The 27,667-nt window shown below is 41.1% G+C and overlaps 1 protein-coding gene across 2 annotated transcripts; it reads left to right on the top strand.

The window, feature by feature from the left end:
* canx.S (calnexin S homeolog) lies at positions 1-27,667 on the top strand. 2 transcript variants are annotated; one of them, NM_001086857.1, is given in 15 exon segments: positions 1-38; positions 7,648-7,857; positions 8,108-8,181; positions 8,503-8,561; positions 9,627-9,768; positions 10,298-10,379; positions 18,325-18,517; positions 19,144-19,333; positions 23,218-23,331; positions 23,423-23,579; positions 23,680-23,895; positions 24,526-24,645; positions 24,797-24,938; positions 25,421-25,506; positions 26,726-27,667. In NM_001086857.1, coding segments are annotated over 14 exon segments (1,836 nt in total). In that variant the 5' UTR covers positions 1-38; positions 7,648-7,650; the 3' UTR covers positions 26,780-27,667.

Here is a 27,667-nt window from a genome sequence, read left to right as displayed (position 1 = left end):
GGAGGGCACTGGTGTGCCGGGGAGGCTGAATCACTGTGGTGAGTGTGTAAAATTCATTTTACAAAGCGGTTCTTTAAAGTGCGCTGCCATTTAGCGCTAAATCACGATAGAGGGAAGAGGAAAGAACAGGCCCTGCTGTAGTTCGGCAACATGGGCCGGTCACATCTTCATTCATTACAAGGCAGTGTCACTTTAACCAGCCTTTAAAGGGGAACTGTAACCAGCACAAGGTTTGAATCAAGTAAATATCATTCTAAGCATCTTCTACACAATGTATATTCATTTCAAATAAAAGCACTTTCTATAATTGGGTGGTTAACTTTATAGGATTGCTAATTCCAAGCCTTCTTTTTTTAACATTTTTTTTTAATTGTTTGCATTTTTCTTCCGACCCTGTCCTGCTTTCATATTGGAGTCGCTGACCCCATTTAAAAAAAATGCTTTGAAAGGCTGCACATTTATTGTTGCTGTTTTTTATTACTCCTCGGCCCTTTCCTGTATATTTTCCAGTCTCTTATTCAAACCAGTGCATGGTTGCTAGGGTCATTTGCTGAAGTTGCTAACGGGAGAGCTGCTGAATAAGAAACGATATGACTCAAAAACCCCAAATAATAAAAAATGAAAACCAATTGCAAATTGTCTCAGAATATCACTCCTACTAAAAGTTCATTCGAAGGTGAACAACCTCTTTAAAGGAGAACTAAAGCTTAACTAAAGGAGCAGGTAGAAATGTTGTACATTGTGTTTTTGTACCAGCCCAAGGCAACCACAGCCCTTTAGCAGTAAAGATCTGTGTCTCCAAAGATGCCCCAGTAGCTCCCCATCTTCTTCTCTGCTGATTCACTGCACATGCTCTGTGCTGCTGTCACTTACTGAGCTTAGGGACCCACTCACAATATACAGTACACATAGAATAGAAATGTCACAATATAAGGCTGATTAGTAATTAATACAGATAATTACTACATGGCAGCACAGAAACCAGTGCAATTAGCATCAGAATTTAATAATCAGCCCAGTAGCATCAGCTTATATTACAGGTCATTCTCATTTTCATTTGCCTGAATTTAGACCTGAGCACAAATAAGTTACTTAAAGGGGTTGTTTACCTTTGAGTTAACTTTTAGTATGATGTAGAGCGTGATATTCTGAGACAATTTGCAATTTGTTTTCATTTTTTTTTTTATTATTGAAGGTTTTTTCGTTATTTAGCTTTTTATTCAGCAGCTCTTCAATTTGCGTCTTGGGCAATTTGGTAACTAGGGTCCAAATTACCCTAGCAACCATGCACTGGTTTGAATAATAGACTGGAATATGAAAAGAAGAGTGTCTCAATAGAAGGATCAGTAATAAAAAGTAGCATTAACAATACAGCTGTAGCCTTACAGAGCACTTGCTTTTTAAAAGGGGTCAGCGACGCCCATTTAAAAGCAGCAAAGAGTCAGAAGAAGCTGTAAAAGAAAAAAAAAACAAAAAAAACCAATGAAAACCAATTGAAAAGTTGCTTAGAATTGGCAATTCTACAACACAGTAAAAGTTGCCTTGAAGGTGTACCACCCCTTTAAGGCAGATTTTGGTGCAGATGGGCATCGTTTTGTGAGTAGTGCTGTGTGTGACCAGAAGCCTAGTTTTTTTTGGGGGGGGGGGCCTTGAACTTTAGGTGCTTTTTAGTTGTCAAGTAAAAATACCTCATTGTTGCTAAATAGGTAGTTATGGGAGATATAACATTCTGATTTAAATCTTGAATTTTGTGGCTGAAATCCAGATAAAACCTTTTGTCTCTTGCCAAGGGAATCATTCTGTGTGCGGCCTACCATACCATGAAGGGCAGGGACATCAGCCTCACACTCCCCGAACTCTGGGTTGTTGCTGGGGGCAACCATTCAAGCACAGGATACACAGTAGATAATAGATAAGTACTACTATAGTTTATATAAACAAGCTGCTGTGTAGCCATGGGGGCAGCCATTCAAGCACAGGATACACAGTAGATAACAGATAAATTCTGAAGAATCCTATTGTATACTACAGAATTTATCTGTTGTGTATCCTGTGCCTTTTTCAGCTCTGAATGGCTGCCCCCATGGCTACACAGCAGCTTGTTTATATAAGCTATAGTAGTACTTATCTGTTATCTACTGTGTATCCTGTGCTTGAATGGCTGCTCCCATGGCTACACAGCAGCTTGTTTATATAAGCTATAGTAGTACTTATCTGTTATCTACTGTGTATCCTGTGCTTGAATGGCTGCCCCCATGGCTACACAGCAGCTTGTTTATATAAACGATAGTAGTTCGCAAGCAAACGCACAGCTTTTACCAGTGCGGGGCACTGTACAGTTCATCGTGGTTTTGTTACTTCGAAACTGTCATTTTTTGGTATTAATGTTTCTTTAAGTGCAAGTTGAAGGAAATAGTTTTACCTATAGTTTTAATCGCTAAAAACTGCTTTTTGTGTTTTCTTGATCTAAATAGGGAAAGTTAAAACGACTCCATGCTTGCTGCTTGTGAGATTGATAATTAGGCTAAGGCCACACTAGGCGATAGCGCCGCGATTTGACTCGCCGCGACTTTTCGCCGCGACTTTTAAGCCGCAATCGCTGGGGAAACTTTTGCGCTGGCGTCTATGGGGAATCGCGAAAAATCGCCAGCGTAAAAACACACGCGGCGATCTTTTTTCTATTGTCGCTCGAAATCGCCAATTTCGAGCGACAGTAGAGAAAAGATCGGCGCGTGTGTTTTTACGCTGGCGATTTTTCGCGATTCCCCATAGACGCCAGCGCAAAAGTTTCCCAAGCGATTGCGGCTTAAAAGTCGCGGCGAAAAGTCGCCGCGAGTCAAATCGCGGCGCTATCGCCTAGTGTGGCCTTAGCCTTACATTGCTAATGATCAACCCCCTCCCCTCTTATCCCTTGGTTGTGACTGATTTAGTTTACAGATAAGGAGGAGTCCATTATGCACAGGCGTTATCTGTGCACTAGTAATCTAATTATCGATCGATGCACTCACGTGAAACCACATCCCTTTAAAGTGTTCAGTAGAAAACTCTGCAGCATTCCCTGGTCTCTCATCCCACAAATGCCTTGCGCAGGGTCAACCCCTTCATGTTTATTATGGAAAGTGTAACGTTTCTAGCCTTAAAGGGATACCAACACGTTCCTATAAAAATCATAGGAACGTGTCCATATCTAGGAGCTGCTGCATGCCGAATATTTTCAGCTAAATGCCACCCCCTAGCCTAGCGAACCTCTGTTAACCCAACCCTCCAACACTGCTAAATGATCTTCTGCATTGTTTCAATGATGCTGGACTGGAGGCGGTGTGATCCTTCCATAGGTTAATTACAAATGAAAACAGGACTTTAGCCTATGCATATAGCATCACTGAAGCGGAAGATCCGTGTCAGAGGGTCGGGTTAACGAAGTTTCGTGGGGGGGCTTTTAGTTAAAAATATTTGGTGTGCAGCAGCTCCTAGATATGGACACCTTCTTATTATTTTTATAGGAACGTATCAGTATCTCTTTAAGCTGGGCCATACACATACCAATAAAATGGCTTTAAAGGAGAACTAAACCCTAAAAATGAATGCCATATTGTATATACTGAACTTATGACACCAGCCTAAAGTTTCAGCTTGTCAATAGCAGCAATGATCCAGGACTTCAAATTTGTCACAGGGGGTCACCATCTTGGAAAGTGTCTGTGACACTCACATGCTCAGTGGGCTCTGAGCAGCTGTTGAGAAGCTAAGCTTAGGGGTCGTCACTAATTATCCAGCAGAAAATGAGGTTGGTCTGTAATATAAGCTGATGATCCAGGGCTGATTATTAAATTCTGATGCTAATTGCACTGGTTTCTGTGCTGCCGTGTAGTAATTATCTGTATTAATTACTAATCAGCCTTATATTGTGACATTTCTATTCTATGTGTACTGTATATTGTGAGTGGGTCCCTAAGCTCAGTAAGTGACAGCAGCACAGAGCATGTGCAGTGAATCAGCAGAAAAGAAGATGGGGAGCTACTGGGGCATCTTTGGAGACACAGATCTTTACTGCTAAAGGGTTGTGGTTGCCTTGGGCTGGTACAGAAGCCCAAACCATAATGTACAACATTTCTACCTACTTCATTAGTTAGGCTTTAGTTCTCCTTTAAGCATGGTGCACCTGGGGCAGAAGTTCTGTCCATTTGTTTAATGGAGATCGTTTAGTTCATTGATCTGACAGATATTACCGTCCATGACCAGTCATTTGGTATTCAATACCTACTATTATCAGCCAATTTATTGCTACTTTTAGGACTGTGGCACACTAGGAAATAAGTTGTCCCTGATAAATCTTCTCTTCAGTAAAATTTAAATCGCTGGTTGTTGGTTGCTTTGGCCAAAGCCATCCAAAGTTCCCTCGCATGGCGACTTCAGAAAGCCAGAGCCATGTGTATATTTGCCACCATTTTACATTATTGCTGCTGAGAAAGCATTTGCAGGAGATTAGTCAACCACGACTAATCTCGTAGTGTGCCATCAGCCTTAGGGTGCTTGTGCCTGCAAATTCTACATGGATCGCTTTAATTTATTCAAGCATTATAGCAGTCTCCACAGTTAAATTCAGATGTGTAGAGAAGCTCGCTGTATAGGTGCTTAAATAACCTGCCTAATTTCTTGCCAGATAAACTTCTTCTGTAAACCGGTATTCCACATAGTTATGCCAAACTAATCCAAACTAATAAACTAGACCATGTCGTCTTGATAATATAAAGTCATTCATTAGAGAGGAGGCCATCTGGTCAAATAGAACAGCAGGTTTGCACCTGTTTGCATTAGTCTCCCCCAGCATTTTCAAAGCGGCTCTTCCTTAATCCCTGTAGATTATGTAGACATAGATGTTTGTCACCCAACAGTTGTAGTGCTTTTTAAAACCATTGTAAGCCTTACACAGACATTGTGTTGATAAATACTAGTGACCTGTGAATCAACTCAACCCACCCTGAGAAATGCATTTACGGCACTCTTGCTGTGTGATCTAATCAGCTGCTACAATATTGCATTAATATATGACCACTCATTGATGCTTCTCACATTATTCATACAAAACATGACACTAAGGGGGTTATTTGCTAAACTCCAAATGCAAAAACCACAAAAAATGGGTTTGTTTTTTTTTTTAAATAAAATTGGACTTTTAAAAAAAAAAAAAATCATGAATTATTTGGAATTTATTAAACCCCGAGGATGCAAAAGTCCGGATTAGAAAATCCGGCATCTCCAACCTGTCGAGGTTGCAAATAAGTCAATGGGAGAAGTCTAAATGATTTTTTGATATGCGCTGGGTTTTGTGCAATACCCCGAAGTTTACTGGCAAAAAAAAGCATAAGAACTCTTGAGTTTTCGGGTGAAAAATAAGCATAAAAAACCCGAGCGGATTTGATTGGAGTTTGTAGCAGAAAATGTTGAGATAAAATTGGACTTTGATAAATAACCCCCCGACAGTACTGCCCCTTATTGAGCAGTACTGTTAGTGTCATGCTTTTTCTGAATAAACCGATAATTCGAGATCTTTCCTCCGGTGCTTTGCTATCTCTCTTCAGTTTTTCTAGACTGTTTTACGTCAACGGCACATGGGGTGTTGGTTCTGATACATGTCTTGAGAAGTTGATATACTCCATGCCCTATGTTCATTGATCGGAATAAGATCTGCTTACGTGTAGTCACGCGGCAGAGCGGAGGTTGGCCCAAAAATGGGGAAAAAAGTTTGAGGTGCCCCCCAGTCATGTGACTTATGCTCTGATAAATTTCAGTCACTCTTTACTGCTGCACTGCAAGTTGGAGTGATATCCCTCCCCCCGAGCAGCCAATCAGCAGAACAAGGGGAAGGTAAACAGATAACCACTCTTTGGTAGATCTAAGGACAGCACTCGAGTAAAAATCCACGTCCCACTGCGACTCCTTCAGTTACATTGAGTTTGAGAAACAATAGCCAGAAAGCAGTTCCATAGTGCAGCACTGACTGTTTCTGAAAGCACATGACTAGGGAAAATGGCCTGAGATGGCTGCCTACACACCAATATTACAACAGATTTACATCTGATTTTAATACATATAATACAGCTATGAGTAGAAGAATTTCATTTATTAGCCTTAAAGTGGTTGTTCGCCTTCCAAACACTTTTTTTTTTTTTTTTTAGTTCAGTTGTTCTCCAGAAATAGACTTTTTTCAATTACCTTCCATTATTTATTTCTTACTGTTTTTCGAAAATCTACATTTAAAGTTCCTGTCTCTGGTGGTTCAGTCTGGCAGCTCGGTAATTCAGGTGCAGACTCTAAACTGTTACAATTGCAACATTTAGTTACAATTGTAACATTTCTCAGCAGCATCTCTGGAGTATTAGCAACTATTGTATCAATTTTAACAGCTGCCTGTAATGAAACCCAGAGATTCTGCTCAGCCGAGACAGACAAGAAATGTATCAATTTAGAACAGTTTACAGGGTCGGTGACCCCCCCCCTCCCAAAGCTGCTTTAGAAGGTGAAAAATTACACTATACTTCAATATTAGAAAAACTGTGACACACAGAAAATAGAAAGTAATTGGATAAAGTCTTTATTTCTGGTGAGCCATCTGAAAACAACTAGTTGTTTGAAGGTGAACAACCCCTTTAAAGTGGACCTGTCATCCAGACATAAAAAGCTGTATAGTAAATGTCCTTTTCAAATTAAACCTGAAACCCAAATTCTTTTTTGTTTATTTAAGCATTCATAGCTGTTGTAAGCTCATTTAAAAATCTTAGCTGTCAATCAAATATTGCCTGCCCCTCCTCTATGCCTTAGGCATACAGGCGGGGCAGACACTTACTTTCACTTTCCATTCAGCACTTCCTAGATATCACTGCTCTCCAACTATTCCCCATGTTCTCTTCACCATTTAATTGTGTAACCAATGCATGGGAATGCACATCAGGTTCCCCATTCTGGTGCACAAACAAGACTTTGAGATGATGCAAAGCTTGTGTTAAAGGAAAACTATAACCCCAAAATGAATACATAAGCTACAGTGTGCTTATACGATCCCAGGGGGTGGTACTTCTTTTTTAAAATGGCAATTTTCTATTTAGAATTACCCAATGGCACATACTACAAAAAAAGTATATTATTATGAAAATGGTTTATTAACATGAAGCAGGGTTTTACATATGAGCTGTTTTATGCAATATCTTTTTATAGAGACCTACATTGTTTGGGGGCTATAGTTTTCCTTTAAGAACAGTGTCCACAAAATGGCTCCTGCCTGCTTGCTATAACTTAATCCCCAGACTGAAGGAAACCAGATTCAAATATTTTTTTACAATTTAATTAAAGTTTATTTGGCTTGACTAATATGATAAAATAGGACTTGGAATAATTTTTTTGGGTGACTGGTTCTCTTATAAAAGATAAGGAAAGTCTATCTAGGGGGGTATCTGAGAGCCCATGCTGGTATTATTATTATTTATTATAAAATGGATTTTCATCCTCCTACCCACGTGCACCTGGCCCAGGGCCACAGAGATGATTTAATATGGATGCCCTACATAACGATATTGAAGGCCTTAGAACTGCTGTTGATTTATCTTAAATTTAACCAGTCCTGTTTGTAAATCTTTTCATCCTGTTTAGATCATGGATCTGAAATGCTTTCTGTTAGTGACTCTTCTGGTGCTTGGTGTAGTAACAATAAATGCTCATGATCATCATGACCACGACCATCACGACCATGACCATCACGATCATGACCATGATGACGATAATGGGCTGGACATTGATGATGACCTAGAAGAGCCTGAAGAATTAAAGCCGGAGACCAGCATGCCGCCTCCTGCTCCCAAGGTATAAAATAAATCTTTAAAACAAACATTGAGCCCTAATACATTTCATTATAGTCTACCTTTCTGCTGTTCCCCCACTGGTACCCTAAAAAGCCTGTGTAAGTGAATAGAGCTGTAAAATTTCCCTGTGGCAGGCTATATATTTTTTTTCGATAAATGTACTCTTTAGTGTTGACTGTAGACATAGTTTGATTTTCTTTCCCTAAATTTGTTTAATTCAAACAAAATGAAAATTTTCTTTGTTTTTTCAGGTGACTTACAAAGCCCCGGTCCCAACAGGAGAAGTCTATTTTTCAGAATCATTTGACAAAGGAAGTTTGGACGGGTCAGTATAACAACAACCAATGCAGTAATAAAAAGATCCTCTCTGAATAACAATTGACACCTTTTAATTTTTTTAGATTGTTTTGTGGACTGAGCACGTGCTTGGATTAAAAACAATGTTCAGATATATAGGGCAATTATTCCAGTAATTATAGCTGATAGTAGGAATGATTTGGACAGGAGCGAGTAACCCACTTAGAATATGGTAAAGTTTTCTTAGAATTCAGCTAATGGTATGCAGTGTCTGGCCTTTGTCCTGTTTTAATCACTGTTATATTTACCAGTTATAGTGCCAAGTATAATATTGTGTTTTACTCTGTAGGTGGATTCTCTCCAAGGCCAAGAAAGACGACACAGATGAAGAGATTGCCAAATATGATGGTAATGGCCTTTTCAAATGAACTATGATTCTGTATGAAACAAGATCTTTGTGTACTGTAAAGGTCCCCATAGACGCAAAGATTTTTCTTGCGGAACGACCGATTTTAGGGAAGTCCGACCAATCCTTCGAAATTATCGTGCAGTTAGTGGGATTCGAACGATCGTACATCTTACGATTTTTCAGCCGACATCTATCAGGAAATTGATCGGCCAGGTTAAAAAATCCAGTGCAATCTATCTATGTTTGCAGGGACAAGCAGGCAGCTACCCTTTGTTTTCCTGGCAAATGGTCTTTTTAGTTCATGGACAATTTGTACGATCGTTTCGAGTTAATCGTGGTCTCACGATGACGATCGGATCTTTTAAAAATCTTTTCATCTATGGCCAGCTTTACTGGTTACTACTGTAGAACTCTGCAGGTAAGATAGCATTGCTCCCTGTATTACAGCGCTCAGCCCGATCTACTGAGAGAGCCTCTAGAATTTTGGGGTGTATTCTTCCATGTCATTTTTAAGCCATGTCTAGATATGGGCACTTCTGCCTCCAGAAAAATGCTGGAAGAGAATATGCCTTGTGTCTTAAACGGGTTTAACAGCTGGAAAGCCGTACAGTTGTTGGTTAATCAGTCATGACTTCACCCACTCGTATTTATCATGTAAGCATTCTAAAACTGCATTGTTTTTGGACACAGAATGTAGTGTTAGCCCTGCCAAATTTTATATTGTCTTTTTATTGGCTGGTGGGCACTTGATTCCTTATGCCTTCCCAAAGCCATCCTCTTGTCTCATAATTTATTTACAAAAAATCCAGCCAAACATGGCATGAAATTGAGCTCTTTATTGCTGGGAGCTTGTTTTTTCTTTGGAATATACATATGTATACAAAATGTCTACATGTAATTGTCTTTTTGTTCCTGTAATAAAAGTTATTAACAAGGGAAAGGGAATACTTTTTTCTGGGTAGAAGTTAGGAGCACCTGTTTCTTATCTAGTTGCATATTTGTATATTTGGCTTTGCAAATATACAACAAATACAAATCCTCTGTAATCTCTTGTATATTTCCAGGTAAATGGGAAGTCACAGAAATGAAAGATACAAAGCTCCCAGGGGACCTGGGCCTTGTCCTAATGTCACGTGCAAAACACCATGCAATTGCCGGCAAACTTCAGAAGCCCTTTGTCTTTGATAAGAAACCTTTAATTGTACAGTAAGTATGCATCTTGGTTTTTTTTACTGCTTTAATTAAGCTTAATTTATTTTTTTCTTCCTTGAGCAATATTTGAATTCTTCAAAATGAATTGTACCTTCATAAGATGTTACCACTTATAATATAAAGTATAATACTCGGCCAGGATCTGCCAGCTTATAACCTTCCATTTTTCCTAGCATCCAGCTATGTGAATCCATTGAGTTACTACACAGAAGCTGTCCTGTCTGGTTAGGCACTACTTTGAAAATAGGGTAGTGTTCATTTCTTGCATTTCTTTAGAGGCAGTATATATAATTGCCAGACTCTTCTTACAGAGCTCTTACTGCTCTGTCAAAAAAAAATTTTTTTTTTTTTGGCCAGGTAAAAAAATCAGAAACACAAAAAACATAAAAGTTTATAAGGAGTAAACCGATACTTGGCAAACAACATTGGTGGTCATTCACAGGTTTTTCCCTCTTTTCTGCATACAAGGAAATCTGATAAATATATATGTATATTTTAACATGATTTTTTATTTTATTTGCAGATATGAAGTTAGTTTTCAAAATGGAATTGAATGTGGGGGTGCATATGTGAAACTACTTTCCAAAACTCAAGAACAGAAACCGGTAAATTACATTTTTTTAGTTATCATTTTCATAGGTCATGGTATTTATATATTCCTTATTTTTAATTTAACAGTTCATTGCTATTGCTGTATATAGTGGTCATTGTGCACTAACATTCTGCTAATAAAAATCAATATAATTGAAAGCATAATGTCATCCTTTAAGTGCAATCGCAGTGATGGTTGTTAACTACCAAAATATGTGGAAATGTTTTAACCAACATGGGTAGTTTAGATAAAAAGGGAAGTATAAAATAGCAGGGGAGGGGGAGGGGAAACTGTTGAACTGGGTCGTCAGGAAATCTTAGAATTTTCAGGTAGGCTAACAATTTAAAGGGTATGTAGCAAGTCTTGCTGATACAACCAAATATTCCAAACTTTCTTAAACATACACATGACATTCTTTAATAAAGCTGTACATTTCTCAATCTATATAATCCGCCACAGTCTGTTCTTAATCTCTTTTAATGATGGAGGCATAACATTCCATTTCTCTGTCGTCTCTGGGGGACACAGGGACCTTAGGGGTTTAAGCTCCATCCTCCAGGAGGCAGGACACTTATGAAAATTATTCAGGGGGCGTGTCTGGACAGCCAGCTTAACCCCACACACTTACATATTCCAATCAGTTTTTTAAGTGTCCTGCTACCTGGAGGATGGACTAAACTGATGGGGAATAAAAACCTATCTTCTTCATCAGAAACAGACAGCAGGTGATTTCGGAAGCAGGTGTAAACCTGGCTTACTTGAAAACACACCTCCTACGAGGGATTCCACCGTGGGGTCGGCATTACAGCCCGAAAAAGGCTGAACAGAACCCCCCAAGACACAACCTGTTCCCTATAGGATCAGATGGTCTGACCGGTGGACAAGGCTGAGGGAGGTAAGGGACGCAGGGTAAGTATGACCCATCGTATACCCAGGGACCAGAACTAGAAGAAAAGTTCTCCCCACACCCCTCAGCCCACTAGTGCAGCCGTCCTCTCTCACATGGCTACGACACTCTGGAGATGCGCCGCCATTCCCCGCCCCCTCTCTTACCTCACACTCCCTATCGTTGTACCGATTTGCCTGCGGCGCCATTTGCAAACGGTACTGTTAGCCGCACTGCTGGCAACTCCTTCTGGGAGGGAGGTGGAGGAGAATCTGACTCTGCGGCTGGCGCGTCCTCTCTGCTCATTACACTACAGGAGGAATAAGGGCGCGCAGCCGCAGGGAGGCGCACGGCGCCATTTTGGTTGAGGGAAAGCGCATCTAAGGGACCTGAAGCGCGCGAAACGGCGCCATCTTGAATTTCGCTCGGCGCGAATTTACTGCACAGTCCCTTCACCACCTGTGTGCTCCAACAGCACACACGGCACCCAGTCACGGTACCAATACCCCTAGACTGAGGTTAACCTGTACCTTGCCACAGGGAAGGCAGCGTGGAAGACAGCAGCCAAGTCCCACACGCCTACTTTTTTCAATACACTGATTGACAGGATGGCAGAAGGTAAGGCAGGGGGACTATTCCCTAGGGCGGGGGGAAAAACCCCAGCAACGGCGCAGGTTTCACATTATGCCTGCACAAACTGTCAAACAAAATTTCGGGGGGGCCAGAGCGAACCGCTGTGCACAAACTGCTCAACAGTGCAGATGTCAACTTCCACTCTAGCGCCTCTCTCACAACAGAGTCCCTTGCTCATAGATCCTCAGGGCATTTCCCAGGATACTGGAGAAACTGCCACCCAAGAGGCAAATGCACCACTTTGGGCTCTACATCTTTCTCAATCCTTAGCCTCCCTGCAGGGACTACCCGCCATCGCAGATAATTTGGGAAAAGTTTTATCTAAACTTAGCCACAAACACAAGGGAAAGCGCAAGAGAGCAGATAGCCCTAAGAATCCTGTCACTTCTCATTATATGTCCGATGCTTCCTCAGAAGATCAGAGCTCCTCCCAGTCGGAAGGGGAACTTCCGCCATCTGACGCACCCTCAGAAGATGAAGAACCACAAGGGGAAAGTAAGGAAAAAGATGCACAACACGACGTTGATGGCATCATTAAGGGAGTCCTCGAGATACTTAATATCTCCCCAGCACAGGAGGAGAAAGGTCAGTCCACAGGTCTATTCAAACGAAAACAGAAATCTGTAGCCTGTTTTCCTGCACACGATCAACTGACCAACTTGATACAAGAAGAGTGGAATTTCCCAGAACGAAAATTTCAAGCCTCCAAGAAGTTTTCAAAATCCTATCCATTCCCCAAGGAATTGGTTGATAAATGGTTCAACCCTCCAACGGTAGATGCACCAGTATCACGTCTGTCAAAATCTACTACTCTGCCGGTTACTGATGCTGCAGCATTTAAAGACTCTGCCGACAGACGAATGGAAGGTACCCTTAGAGCTATCTACTCCGCCTCGGGGGCCGCACTACAACCCTTACTAGCCTCAGCGTGGGTCTCCAGAGCCATACAAGCATGGGCTGAGGCCCTTCTCAGAGATGTACAGGAAGGAGTGCCCCGATCAGAAATCGCAGCATCCATCCTCTCTATCGTAGATGCATCAGCCTATCTATGCGACGCAACTCTAGACGCTGCCCAATCTACAGCCAGGACCTCAGCGCTCTCAGTAGCAGCAAGAAGGATTTTGTGGCTTAAAAGTTGGTCAGCAGATGTCAGCTCCAAGAAGTCTCTTACATCACTACCATTCAAAGGACAACGATTGTTTGGTGAAGAACTGGAAAAGATCATTTCCCAAGCGACAGGGGGGAAGAGTACCTTCCTCCCACAAGCCAAAAGTAGACCAACAACTACTTCCAGACGAGGCAGATTTTTTCGAGGCCAAAGCGGTCGTTTTCACAGAAGAAACCAGTCACCTCCTAGATCTCACTTTCGATCAAAACCCAACGACAGGGGAAGGCCAACCTGGAAGTCCAACAAGACCCACAACAAGCCTACAAATGAGAAATCCACAACAGCCTGACTGGCTAGCCCTTCCGGAATCAAGGGAACTAATAGGAGGCAAGTTACTACGATTCCGGGAGGCATGGATGCGACACTCTTCAGACGCCTGGGTCAAAGAGATAGTGTCAGAAGGGTACCACATCGACTTTTTGTCTCTCCTCCCAACAAATTTTTCATGTCCAGAGTTCCGTCCAACAACACCAAGGCTCAAGCCTTTCTCAAGTGCATCACAGATATGGAAATGGCGGGAGTCATAGTGACAGTGCCCTCTCAAGAACGATTCTCAGGGTTCTACTCAAATCTTTTCATAGTCCCAAAGAAAGACGGAACTTTCAGGCCTGTTCTGGACCTAAAAATCCTCAACAAATTCATCAGATCAACTCGATTCAAAATGGAGACTCTACGCTCAGTGATCAGGGGAATGGAAGAGGGTCAACTTATGATGTCCTTAGACATAAAGGACGCATATCTCCATGTACCGATATGGCCACCGCACCACCGCTTTCTACGCTTTGCCTTTGCCAACAACCATTACCAGTTTGTGGCTCTCCCATTCGGGTTGTCAACAGCACCGCGAGTGTTCACCAAGTTGATGGCAGTCTCAGCAGCGGCTCTGCGTCTACAAGGGATCTCAATCACTCCCTACCTGGACGACCTACTCATAAAGGCCAGAACAGAAACAAAAGCAAAACAAGATCTCTCTCTGGCAATCTCTATGCTCCAGAACTTCGGTTGGACAGTGAATTGGTCGAAATCGAACCTACACCCCAGCCACCAAATGACCTTTTTGGGGCTGGAATTCAATACAATCACTCAACTAGTCTGTCTCCCTCACGAAAAACAGACAAGACTCAGAGATCAGACAAAACGCCTCCTTCTACCTCAAAAGGTCACAATACAGGCAGCCATGCGGGTGCTAGGGGTGATGGTCTCAGTCATAGAGGCAGTACCATTTGCACAGATGCATCTTCGTCCATTACAGTCCAACATACTTGCTGTTTGGAAAGGGGGACCGCTTTCCCGAACATTCTCTCTCTCTCAACAGACCAGGAGGTCTCTTCTCTGGTGGTTGAAACCCTACAACCTAAACACAGGACAGTCCTGGGCGACACCAGACTGGACAGTCGTAACCACGGACGCAAGTTTGCGGGGATGGGGAGCGACCTGGAACAACCTATCAGCACAAGGGCTGTGGTCCGCAGAAGAGTCGAAACTTCCAATCAACATACTAGAATTAAGAGCTGTAAGACTGGCACTCGGAGGATGGACACACCCTCTTCAAACGAAACCAGTACGGGTACAGAGCGACAACGCCACAACAGTGGCGTACATCAACCGCCAGGGAGGAACCCGCAGCAAAGCGGCCCTGGCAGAGGCTCAGCAAATATTACACTGGGCAGAAATCAACAAGGTGAGGTTGTCTGCAATCCACATTCCGGGGGTATCCAACACAAAGGCGGATTACCTCAGCCGAAATCAAATAGAGCCCGGAGAATGGGAACTGCACCCGGAAGTCTTTGCCGAGCTAGTACATCACTGGGGATGTCCACAAATAGACCTCATGGCATCCAGAGACAATCACAAGGTACCCAAGTACTTTACCCGCTGTCGAGATCCGACAGCAGCAGGGACAGATGCGATGACTCAAACCTGGCGCTTCAGCCTAGCGTACGTCTTCCCTCCTATTCCAATGTTACCCCGGGTACTAAAGAAGATAAGACAGTCACAACTCACCGTGATTGTAGTGGCACCCTTTTGGCCACGGCGGACATGGTTTTCAGACCTGCAGGAGATGTCGATAGCTCAACCAATACGACTGACTCCCAGACCAGATCTTCTCCTTCAAGGGCCCATAGCCCACCACAACCCGGGCCTATTCCTTTTGACGGGGTGGCTATTGAATCCAACATCTGGCGAACACAAGGATTGTCGGAAGAAGTTATTGCTACCATGCTAAAAGCCCGAAAAGCAACGTCATCCAGATCATATCACAGAATATGGCATTCTTACCACAACTGGTGCACCGAAGGAGGTTTTCCATTTCTAGAACTCAACATCCCTAGGATCCTGTCTTTTCTTCAGAGGGGTCTCCAACTCAATCTCAAGCTCAGTTCTCTTAAGGTACAGATATCTGCTTTATCTGTACTCCTTCAGACAAGATTAGCATTAGACGAATCCATACGGACATTCATGCAGGGAGTGCAACATCTCAAACCTCCGTTCCGATCTCCAGTCCCAGGGTGGGACTTGAACCTAGTACTTGAAGCGCTACTTGATCCACCGTTTGAACCCATGGGATCTGTTTCCGAATCACTTTTGACTAAGAAAGTACTTTTCCTGATGGCAATATCTTCAACCAGACGAGTGTCCGAACTCGGCGCTTTGTCATCGGAAGAACCATACATCATTTTCCACAAGGACAAAGCTGTACTCAGAACACTACCTTCCTTTCTGCCAAAAGTGGTAACTCGATTTCACATCAACCAAGAAATAGTAGTGCCAACCCTATGCCCTAATCCGAAGAACGACAAGGAGCGCAGACTACATAAATTAGATGTTGTCAGAGCACTTCGGTGGTATGTGGAACGCTCAAAGCCATTTAGACGATCTACATCCTTGTTCATACTACCAGCGGGTCCTAAAAAAGGCCTTGCAGCATCAAAAGCAACGCTAGCAAGATGGATCAAAGAGACGATACGGCAAGCTTACTTATCCAAGGGGAAGGTTCCACCCCTGAATATACGAGCTCACTCTACAAGAGCAGTCGGAGCTTCCTGGGCATGGCGCAACTCTGCTTCGGTTGAGCAGATCTGCAGAGCGGCTACCTGGTCCTCCGTTCACACATTCTCAAAATTCTACAATCTCGACACGTACTCCTCAGCGGAGGCGGCGTTTGGCCGCAAAGTACTGCACTCTGTAGTGCAGTAAAAAGTGTCATTATAAATTCAGATTAATTCCTCAATTCCCACCCGTTGTCTGGGGCTGCTTTGTTAAGTCCCCTAAGGTCCCTGTGTCCCCCAGAGACGACAGAGAAAACAGGATTTTTGATACTCACCGTTAAATCTGTTTCTCTGTAGTCGATAGGGGGACACAGGGCTTCCCGCCCCATTGAGGAATGTTGACCACGTTGGTCTAATTGGGAATACTCTTCCTGTTTTTTCCTTCCTGTTCTGCCATTCGGCTATGGTTAATTAGTTATTATAGCAGTATCTTTGGTACAAACTGATTGGAATATGTAAGTGTGTGGGGTTAAGCTGGCTGTCCAGACACGCCCCCTGAATAATTTTCATAAGTGTCCTGCCTCCTGGAGGATGGAGCTTAAACCCCTAAGGTCCCTGTGTCCCCCTATCGACTACAGAGAAACAGATTTAACGGTGAGTATCAAAAATCCTGTTTTCTTTGCTATAAAACACCTAATCTAACTAGTCATATTTTAAGTTGATTTGGCTTGTGAAATAAGACAACCATCCAGGGCTCTGGACAGAGATTTCTGGCCAGAGATTGTTCATTGTATATTTTAACCTGCCTGCTTGTTGAATAGAAAACACAAATCATAAAGCAGAGTGTGTATTAATTACAACAAAATGAATGTACACTTAAGGGGCAAATGTATCAAAGTATGAATATAGAACTCGCCACAATAAAGCTCCCTTTCTATTTATCAAATGGTGAACTCCATTTATAAAATACATTTCTAAAAATCCATAGGAATGAATAGAACATGGGTGAGTTATTCTATGGTGAGTTCTAATCTCACATTTTGATAAATCTGCCCCTAGGTGTTAACAATAACATTGAAGTGAACATTACCATAAGGAAGTAGTGCCCGTACTTTACTTATGCAAGGTCTACTTTTAGTGATGATGTCCCATTATGATCTACAGCACATCCGTAAAACATGGTTAGCGTTCTGTTCCGTGGAAGATATTCATTAAATATTGATTTATAAGAAAATGTATATTGCTATATTTAACAAGCGCATGAAATAGGGTGATTTAGACAAGCTGTAAATGTTGTGCATTGTCTTGAGATTTACTGATCACCAGGTAAAGGTTTACTGGTAGATCCTGATCTATCTTTTGGGCACCCCTGCATAAGGGTTTGAACTGATGTTCCCTCTAAGCTGTGCTCTCACGTGCAAATTGTGGTGCACACAAAGAACTTTGTGTGAAAACACAACATTACACAAATGTATATTTTTTTCTGACCTGTGTACACAATTCTTAAAATGTGTATCAATGTATACCAAGCCCAGCGCATCTAACCCAGCCCCTCTTAATAATCTCTCTCCACAACATACTGAACCTTAGCACTAAACAGTTCAGACAGTGTGGAATGTAGAGTCCCTGCAGATTGACAGGTAACGTATTACGGGGCACATTTACTAAGGGTCGAATTTCGAACTTTGAAATTTGACCATCGAATTTGATACTTCGATAGTCGAAGTATTTTTTTCGATAAAAAACGGCCGTTTTCGAGTAAAATAAAAATCGTTAGAATGAATGATTTAATCCTTCGAATCGAATGATTTAATCCTTCGAATCCAAAGATTCGAAGGATCAAACAAAAAAAAAAAAAAACTTCTAAAAACTTAGCCAAAGACTCAGAGAGGTTCTAGGAGGTCCCCCATAGGCTAAACAGCAATTCGGCAGGTTTAAGGTGGCGGTGCCAAAGTTTTTTTTAAAGAGACTGTACTTCGGTTTTCGAATGGTCAAGTTTGTGAAGTATTTTCAATTCGATGGTCGAAGTACCCAAAAATTACTTTGAAATGCGAAGTTTTTGAATTCGAAAATTCGCTTCAACCCTTAGTAAATGGGCCCCTACATGTCCATATTGTATGTTCTGAACAAAGGAAAACATCCCCAAAGTTTAGCCTAGTTTCACAATTCTTCAACCAATAAAAACATATTACGGATTCTTAAAGACATACCGTAACTTGAGGGCACAACTTAAATGATTAACTACTGCAATCTAACAGATTTTGAAATGTCATATTTACAGGAGCAGTTTCAAGATAAAACACCCTACACGATCATGTTTGGCCCTGACAAGTGTGGAGAGGATTACAAACTGCATTTTATTTTCCGGCACAAGAACCCAAAGACGGGTGAATATGAAGAGAAACATGCAAAACGACCAGATGCAGACCTAAAATCTTATTTTACAGATAAGAAAACTCATCTTTACACCCTAGGTAATTTGTTTGGAAGATCCTCCCTGCTTTGCATATATTTTCAGGATGTATTGCAGTATGCATGGGAAGGGATAAAGTATTCCCATATGAAATGCGCATGTATTTAAAGAAACGGTAACACCTGAATTATTGCCAATAGATTAGCTGCAATAGTGCAAGTTAAAATGCTATAGTTATTCTGTAGAATGTTTTGCCATACCTGAGTAAAAAGCTCTAGAAGTGCAATTTGTTTGTTTAGAATAGCAGCTGCCATATTCGTTGGTGTGACATCACTTCCTGCCTGAGTCTCTCCCTGCTCTGGGCTCAGATTACAGCAGAGAAGGGGGGGGGAGAGGAGCAAATTGAGCATGCTCTTGCCCAGGGCAATGAGGTTTAAGCTGAAGGCAGGAAGTCTGATACAGAAGCCCATGTGTACACAATAGAAGAAAAGAAATGCAGTGTTTCTTTTGACAGGGGACTCAGAGCAGCATTACTTTGAGGGTTTACTGGTATATTTAGGTGGACCTTTCTCATAAGGCTTACTTAACTTTAACCTTTCCTTCTCCTTTAAATATCGCTAACATGCTATATATCCATTTATCATATTTGCATTTTCCTAACTACAATTTTTCCCCTTGCCATCACAGTCCTAAATCCTGATAACAACTTTGAAATCCTGGTTGATCAAACTGTTGTAAACCGTGGGAGTCTCCTAAATGACATGAGCCCTCCTGTGAATCCCCCTAGTGAGATAGAAGATCCAGAGGATAGTAAGCCTGAAGATTGGGATGAGAGACCAAAAATACCAGATCCCGATGCTGTGAAACCTGATGACTGGTAAGTTTGGTGTTTGAGTCTGACAGCTCAGTAATTCAGGTGAAGACTCTAAACTGTTACAATTGCAACATTTAGTTGATACATTTCTCAGCAGCATCTCTGGAGTATTAGTAACTATTGTATCAATTCTAACAGCGGCCTGTAATGAAAACCAGAGATTTTGCTCAGCAGGGACAAAGATAAATGTATCAATTTAGAACAGTTTACAGGCTCGGCTTCCCCCCTCCCAGAGCAGCTTTAGAAGATGAAAAATTTAGACTTACACTTCATTATTAGAAAAAATGGTCACACATAGAAAATAGAAAGTAATTGTAAAAAGTCTTTATTTCTGGTGAACTGTCTGAAACCAACTGAACTGAGAAAAGTGTTGGAAGGTGAACAGCCCCTTTTATACTTCATGCCTTTAGAAATGCAATTGACTTGTACTATATGACAATAAGTATGATGGCACGGGTTTTAATATGGAATTGGTCCTCCCTTTTATCGCTATAACAGCCTCTCTTATGGGAAGGCTTTACAATAGTTATTGTGATATTGTTGGTATGATTTGCTTCTATTCAGCCTCAACAGCATCAGTGAGTTTGGTTACTGTTGAACGATTAGGCCTGGTTTGCATTCTTCTTTCCAGTTCATCAAACAGGCGTTCCGTTAGGTTGAGGCAGTGTGCATGTCCGGCAGGTTCCTCCACTCGCGTGTCTGCAAACCAGTTCTTGACAGAATTTGCTTTTTGAACAGAGGGGCATAATCATTCAAAAACATTAAAGGGCCATCCCAAACTGTCGTCACAATGTATGAAGCATCAACTTTCATTCATTGGAGCCAGGAGCCCAAACTATGAAAAACAGCCCCACATCATTATTGCTTTACCAAAGGTTACGTATTCAGGCAAATATCTTTGTCCTGGTATCTGCCAAATCCAGACTGTCCGTTAGACTGCCAGAGGGTGTCATGTGGTGTATCACTTGAGAGCCTGTTCCCACTGCTCTAATGATTGCAACTTTATCACTACACAGGCCCTAGTCCATTATTATCTTTTGAGTTTTTATTTTTGAGTGCCCTGATATATTTACTTAGTTTGCTTAGGATTCTACCTGAAAATATCTAAAGTACCTAATACTAAATTCTGGTGTTCTGTTCCTTATTACCATTTCCATGCAGTCCTTGTGCTCATGTTGATGTCATAATCTCAAAGGGGCCATGTTTGTTTGTTTGTTTGACAGATTTCATACAAGGTGCAGGAACTGTTTTTTTTTAATATACAATACAACCAAAGTCATGTACTGAGCATAGGAATGAGACAGGAGTGAACACCCAACAGGGCCGGAACTAGGGGTAGGCAGAAGCAGCTGCCTAGGGCGCAAAAGTGGAGGGGCGCCAGGCAGGTACCTCTTCTGCCGCTTTCCCCTAGCTCAGCCTCCGACCCTTGTGTCTTTCTTCTCCGGCAGCTCCTCCTGTCTCTTTTTAGTGTGTGCCTGCGGCTGCGCTCTTCCTTGCATACGCACGCGCACATGTCCCCTGGCTCGCCGGCAGCCTCTATGATATACTTTGTGTGCGCATGCGCCTGCGCGCGCGCCTCCGCGTCTGCACGCATGCATGTGCTTGAGAAGGGGGAGAAATAGCCGGCCGAGTTGCCTAGGGCGCCCGGCAGGCTTGGCCCGCCACTGACACCCAAGCTAGTGATTACACACCATATGACAAATCATCTGTGGTGGTTTACAGCAAAAGTCTTGTGTAACCAACTAGCCATTTACCCCATTATTTAGGGTATTTTTAATGCTACCTTCATATATTAGAGGTTAAACATCTCTGTAGGTTGGAATCTAATATATGTAGGAAATACTTCTGTTTTCATGTAATAAGTTTCTTAGCCAAAATGTCTCAATACCTAGCAGGCAGACTCTGGGTGTTCTGGGAAGCTGTGCCTTTTGGATTGATCTAGGTTACCTAGAATATGAGACCAATATGTTGTCAAAACTGTGCATACCATATGAATAAGATAGGCTTGTGTGACCTAGAACACTCTGATGAGAAGTGCAGTCCCATACCATATGCATGACCCAGAATCCTCTGATGAGGAGTGCAATCCCATACCATATGAATAAGAAAGGTGTGTGTGTGACCTAGAACACTGATGAGGAGTGCAATCCCATACTATATGAATAAGAGAGGCATGTGTGACATAGAACACTCTGATTAGGAGTGCAATCCCATACCATATGAATAAGAGAGGCGTGTGTGACATAGAACACTCTTGAGGAGGAGTGCAGTCCCATACCATATGAATAAGAGAGGTTTGTGTGACCTACAACACTCTGATGAGGAGTGCAATCCCATACCATATAAATAAGAGAGACGTGTGTGACCTAGAACACTCTTGAGGAGAAGTGCTATACCATACCATATGAATAAGAGAGGCGTGTGTGACCTAGAACACTCTGATGAGGAGTGCAATTGCATGCCATATGAATAAGAGAGGTGTGTGTGTGTGTGACCTAGAACACTGATGAGTGCAATCCCATACTATATGAATAAGAGAGGCGTGTGTGATCTAGAACACTCTTGAGGAGGAGTGCTATACCATACCATATGAATGAGAGGCTGTGTGACCTAGAACACTGATGAGGAGTGCGATCCCATACTATATAAATAAGAGGCGTGTATGACCTAGAACACCCTTGAGGAGGAGTGCAGTCCCATACCATATGAATAAGAGAGGCGTGTGTGACCTAGAGAATACTCTGAGGAGGAAAATATTTGGTTTAGTGTGGCTGGAAAGTACCCTCTATGAATGCATTACATATTAAGTTGTTGGTGCATTTTAGAAATATAACCCTTCAGACCTATTTGTGGAGTGCTGCACTCCTAGCAGACTCGACAATTAACTTACAAAAGCCAATGCATTTTGCCATAGAAATTAAAGTGGACCTGTCACCCAGACACACAACTCTGTATAATAAAAGTTCCTTTTCAAATTAAACATGAAATCCGATTTCTATTTTTTATTTAAGCTTTCTTGGCTGTTGTAAGCTCATTTAAACATCTCAGCTGTCAATCAAATATTGTCTGCCCCTCCTCTATGCCCGTGGCATAGAGGCGGGGCAGACAATTACTTTCACTTTCAATTCAGCACTTCTTAGATGTCACTGCTCCCCACACATTCCCCCAGTTCTCTTTACCATATAATTATGTAGCCAGGGCATGGGGATGGACATTGGGTCCCCCATTCTGGTGCACAAACAAGATTCTGAGATGATGCAAGGCTTGTCTTAATAACAGTGTCCACAAAATGGCTGCTGCCTGCTTGCTATAATTTTGAAATCCCAGACTGAAGGAAACAAGATTCAAATAATTTATATAGTGTAATTAAAGTTCATTTTGCTTGACTAATCTGATAAAAAAGGATTTTGAATAATTTTTTTGGGTGACGGGTCCCCTTTAAGCTCTAACTTTATGGTCAACTGTTTGTAGCATTATCTAATGCAAGTAATTATTAACTTAAATCTGAGGAATTGATTATTATCTGTAACTTTATTACCTCTATAAAATGTGAAACATTTACCCTAATGGCCTGCAATGTCTTCCCATCTTACCTCCCGGGGGAATAGGTCAAACATAGGGCTTGTCTTCTATCATTTGCCCTTATATAGGTAGTCGTGTATGAGGGCATAGCTTAATGAAAATATATAACATTCTGTATATTTATTTTATACAGATTATAGTATTGCCTACCGATGTGCTCTTCGTAGACACCGAAAGAGCTGCACTATTGAGTGCTATGGATAAGTGGAAGTTCTAGAGTACTGACAACTGTATATGTTATGTCTGCTCCTAATCTTGTATGCATGCAGGAGTCCAAAAATTACTTTTCACTTTTCAATCTTCAGGGATGAGGATGCTCCTGCCAAGATCCCAGATGAAAATGCTGTCAAACCAGAAGGCTGGCTGGATGATGAACCTGAATACATTTCTGATCCTGATGCAGAGAAGCCAGAGGACTGGTATGGAAATCTTTGGCTTGATGCTAGCGTTTGTATTTGATAGTACATGATAGTTTAGAATGTCATGTTAGCTTTCATTTGTTCCCTCTAGGGATGAAGATATGGATGGAGAATGGGAGGCACCACAAGTGGCAAATACTAAGTGTGAGTCTGCTCCTGGTTGTGGAGTCTGGCAGCGACCCACTATTGACAATCCCATGTACAAGGGCAAATGGAAGCCTCCAATGATTGATAATCCAAACTATCAGGTAAGAAATGCAAATCTCGTATACCTTTTCAATACTCCCATGAAAACGGCAAAGTCAAAATGTGTGTGTTTTTCTTAAGGCTGTACTTGTTCCTTTTTAGGGTATATGGAAACCAAGAAAGATCGCAAATCCAGATTTCTTTGAAGATCTGGAACCATTCAGGATGACTCCATTCTACGCAATAGGCCTTGAACTGTGGTCTATGACCTCCGATATTTTCTTTGATAATTTTATTATTTGCTCAGAGAGAAATGTGGCTGATGACTGGGCTAATGATGGATGGGGCCTAAAAAAGGCAGCTGATGGAGCTTCTGCGGTAGGTTCATGAATCGTTCTTTTTTTTTTTTTTCGTCACCTTTCTTTGTATTATTCCAAACTGCCACTTTGAATTTTTGATAAAATAAATGAAATGACTGTCCTGGAAAATCAGTGAGTAATATATCATAGAAACCCATGGAGAGCTGTATTTCAGTTTGTGATAAATGCAAAAAATAATTGCAAACCTAGGTATGAGTTAATTTTATTATCTCAGGGTAGGCACCTTATGCCACTCGGAGCTCTTGATTGGAGTTTTCTGCAATCCGTTAAAAGATTAGATCACAAGAATATTGTAGCTTTTTACATTTTTAGGCTGGCAGGGTAACCACCCCCCACCCCAACATAAAGCGGGCGTGGGTGGAGGGAGGGCAGGGGGGGAAACCCCAACCCGCACATCACTATTAAGCACCTAGTGCTTCTTAAAGCATTGCGTTACATACTATAAGTAAAATAGTAATGTGATGGTACATACTCCTAGGCTCCTTGATTTATAAAAAAAAAAGGATATCTTGGCAAACCATCATTATTCTTTTAAGCTGCCTGTAGAAACATGACATTATTTGAATGTGTCTTCATGAGTACAATTGCTACTGCTTGAGATTTAGAAAGATTTTATTTCTTTTTACAGCCTAGTGTGGTGGGACAAATGATATCTGCTGCAGAGGAAAGGCCCTGGCTCTGGATTGTTTATATTTTGACTGTGGCTCTGCCAGTTTTTCTGGTTATACTCTTCTGCTGCTCTGGAAAGGTACGTTTGCTAGAACCAAATAACACACTGTTCTCTCTTGATCTTTTTTCTTTTTATGTTGATGTCTTTAACTGTTACTTTTGTAAGTGCCTAGTGCTGATCTTTACATGTATTTGTTTAATGTCGATTTTATTTGTTTGGCGTCCTGCAGAAACAGCCATTGGATGCAGAACACAAGAAGACTGATGCTCCACAGCCTGATGTAAAAGAGGAGGAGGAGGAGGAAGAGGAGGAGGAAGGAAAAGACAATAAGGCTGAAGAGGAAGAGGATACTGAAGAAAGTGGAAAGCAAAGTAAGTAATGTTTCCAAGCAACAGGAGTGAAAAAAGTACAAATTAGTAAATAAGAAGCATAAGCATCCAAGTGAAAAAATGCAGAAATAGTGCAAAAATGTAAACAAAAACCGTACCGCACTCAATTTACCAGCAAATACAGATTTCCCCAGTCTGCTTGAGAAATTAAACTTGGGGGTCATCACAAATCATCAAGAGAAAATTAGAACTGCCTATCAGAAGTTGGTGCTACAGGGATGATTATTTAATTCTGGTGCTAATTGTGCTGGTTTCAGAGCTGCCATGTACTGATAATCTGAATTATTTACTATTATTTACTTTTTTTTGTCAGGATTACTACCCTACTGCTACTAAAGTTATCTTTATTTGTGCATTTGAAGCAATTTATAAAAGCCACTGTGTGAAAGTACAATGCTACAATAAAGCAAATGTCTGTCTAGGCTAGATACATTAAATCTGTCAATCTAATCTGCTCCTTACAGAACCAAAGCAGGATGAAGAAGAAGGGAAAGAAAGCCAAGATGAAGAAGAGGCAGAAGAGGAGGCAAAAGAGGAGATCAAACCTAAGGTGAGAAATAATGGGCATTTATGTGTGAACTACTTCAAGCCTGCCCTGCTTGATGTTTTCAAAATTAGACAGGAAATTTATACAGTACTCAAATTTTGATTGACGTGAAAGAATTTTAATCTTTTAAGATGATTTAATTTACAAAACTGTAAAGTACATAGACATTAGGAACTATTTCAAATTGATCCTAAATGTATTAGGATTTGTTTGTCTCTGGTACTGGCAGACTGGAAACTAGACTGTGGCAACTCCTGGTGATCCTGGACAAGTCACTTTCGTCTCCTGGTGTCCCGGCTACTTAGTGCACCTTTAATGGTTGCCTTGCTTGCTTTAAAAAAAACACTCTGGTTGAAAAGTGCTATATAAAATATAATTTCCTTCCCTTAAAGGCTTTTTTTCTATTTTTCTTTTCTCATATTTACCTAGTTTAAATTAAGATGTTAAAGGGATACTGTTATGTTTTTTTCAAAACACATCGGTTAATAGTGCTGCTCCAGCAGAATTCTGCACTGAAATCCATTTCTCAAAAGAGCAACAGATTTTTTTTATATTCAGTTTTGAAATCTGACATGGGGCTAGACATTGCCAGTTTCCCAGCTGCTCTCAGTCATTTGACTTGTTCTCTGATAAACTTCAGTCACTCTTTTCTGCTGTACTGCAAGTTGGAGTGATATCACCCCCCCACACACAGCCGCCTAACAAAATAACAATGGGAAGGTAACCAGATAGCAGCTCCATAACACAAGATAACAGCTGCCTGGTAGAGCTAAGAACATCACTCAATAGTAAAAGCCAAGTCCCACTGAGACTTATTCAGTTACATTAATTAGGAGAAATAACAGCCTGCCAGCAAATAGTTCCATCCTAAAGTGCAGACACACGTCACATGACTGGGGACAGCTGGGAAACTGACAATATGTCTAGCCCCATGTCAGATTTCAAAATTGAATATAAAAAAATCTGTTTGCTCTTTTGAGAATTAGATTTCAGTGCAGAATTCTGCTGCAGAAGCACTGATATGTTTTGAAAAAAACATGTTTTCCCATGACAGTATCCCTTTAATGCCGGAATCTAGAATTAATCTGAGCTACGATGCTGCCACACACATTCACATACATTAATGTAGGAGCTTGAATGGTCCTGCCTTCAATGTATCTGTTGTGCAAATCCACAATAAAGGCCGCATATAAAGCTGTATATTTTTTTTTTTTTCCCACAGGAGGATGAAATTATAAACAGATCTCCAAGAAATCGAAAACTTCGAAGAGATTAAGAAAGCAAATATATTAAAAATCCACCAATGGACTTGAACATTTGGCAGAAGTTAATATAAAAAAAAAGCTTTGTTTTTACAGAGATAAAAGAAAACTATCCAGGAACGTTGCAACACTGAAGCCACAAGACATTGTCACCCACAAGTCGCAGCAGAGAACTTGCGTCATTAAACTATGTGTCTAGATTTATAAAACCCAAAAGCATCATTCCTATAATCTAAATGCATTTAACACTAGTTGACTTTTTGGTGGGATGTGCAGTGTAACATGAAGAACTAACTGTACTGTTCATTTTTTTTGGTATTTCTTTTTTTTTTTTTTTTTTTTTTTATTAAAACTTTTTAAAAGGAGAAGAAATCTAGTATTGCCAAACTCTTCCATTCTTCAGTGTAATGAAATGTATTAATCCTAGAAAATAAATTCAGAAGAGAGCTTTAGGAGATGTTAGATCTAAAATGCATTTTTCTTTAAATTTGTTATTGGCTGCTTGGTTTGCTGAGAACTCCTTCCAAGTTTAAAGTAACCCATTTTGCTGTTCACAGAATATTTTTTTTTTTTGTTTTACTCCCTGTTCCACACAAGTATTTACAATACATGCTTTGGTACTAGAGAGCATGGTCAGTAGTCCTGACAACATGCATGCTGTCCCTGGTTACTGTTAAGCTGCCAGCACTTGAAGTCTTTATGGACCACCCAGTAAACGGATGTATCGGATACCTCTTTATTTACATGTGTGTTCCCAAGTGTAAATAGATTCATATAGAACTTTTGCTTAGTGTGCATAATGCTTTCTACAGAAATTGACAGTTCCTGTTTTTTTTTTGTTTTGTTTTTACTGAAACTGTAACTGTTCCTACATCTTTATTTAAAGCAACTTTGCTGTTTAA

The sequence above is a fragment of the Xenopus laevis genome, chromosome 3S (assembly GCF_017654675.1).
Source record: "Xenopus laevis strain J_2021 chromosome 3S, Xenopus_laevis_v10.1, whole genome shotgun sequence".
Taxonomy (NCBI): Eukaryota; Metazoa; Chordata; class Amphibia; order Anura; family Pipidae; genus Xenopus; species Xenopus laevis.
Note: the sequence above shows the minus strand (reverse complement) of the source record. Positions and strands in the feature narration are given on the sequence as shown.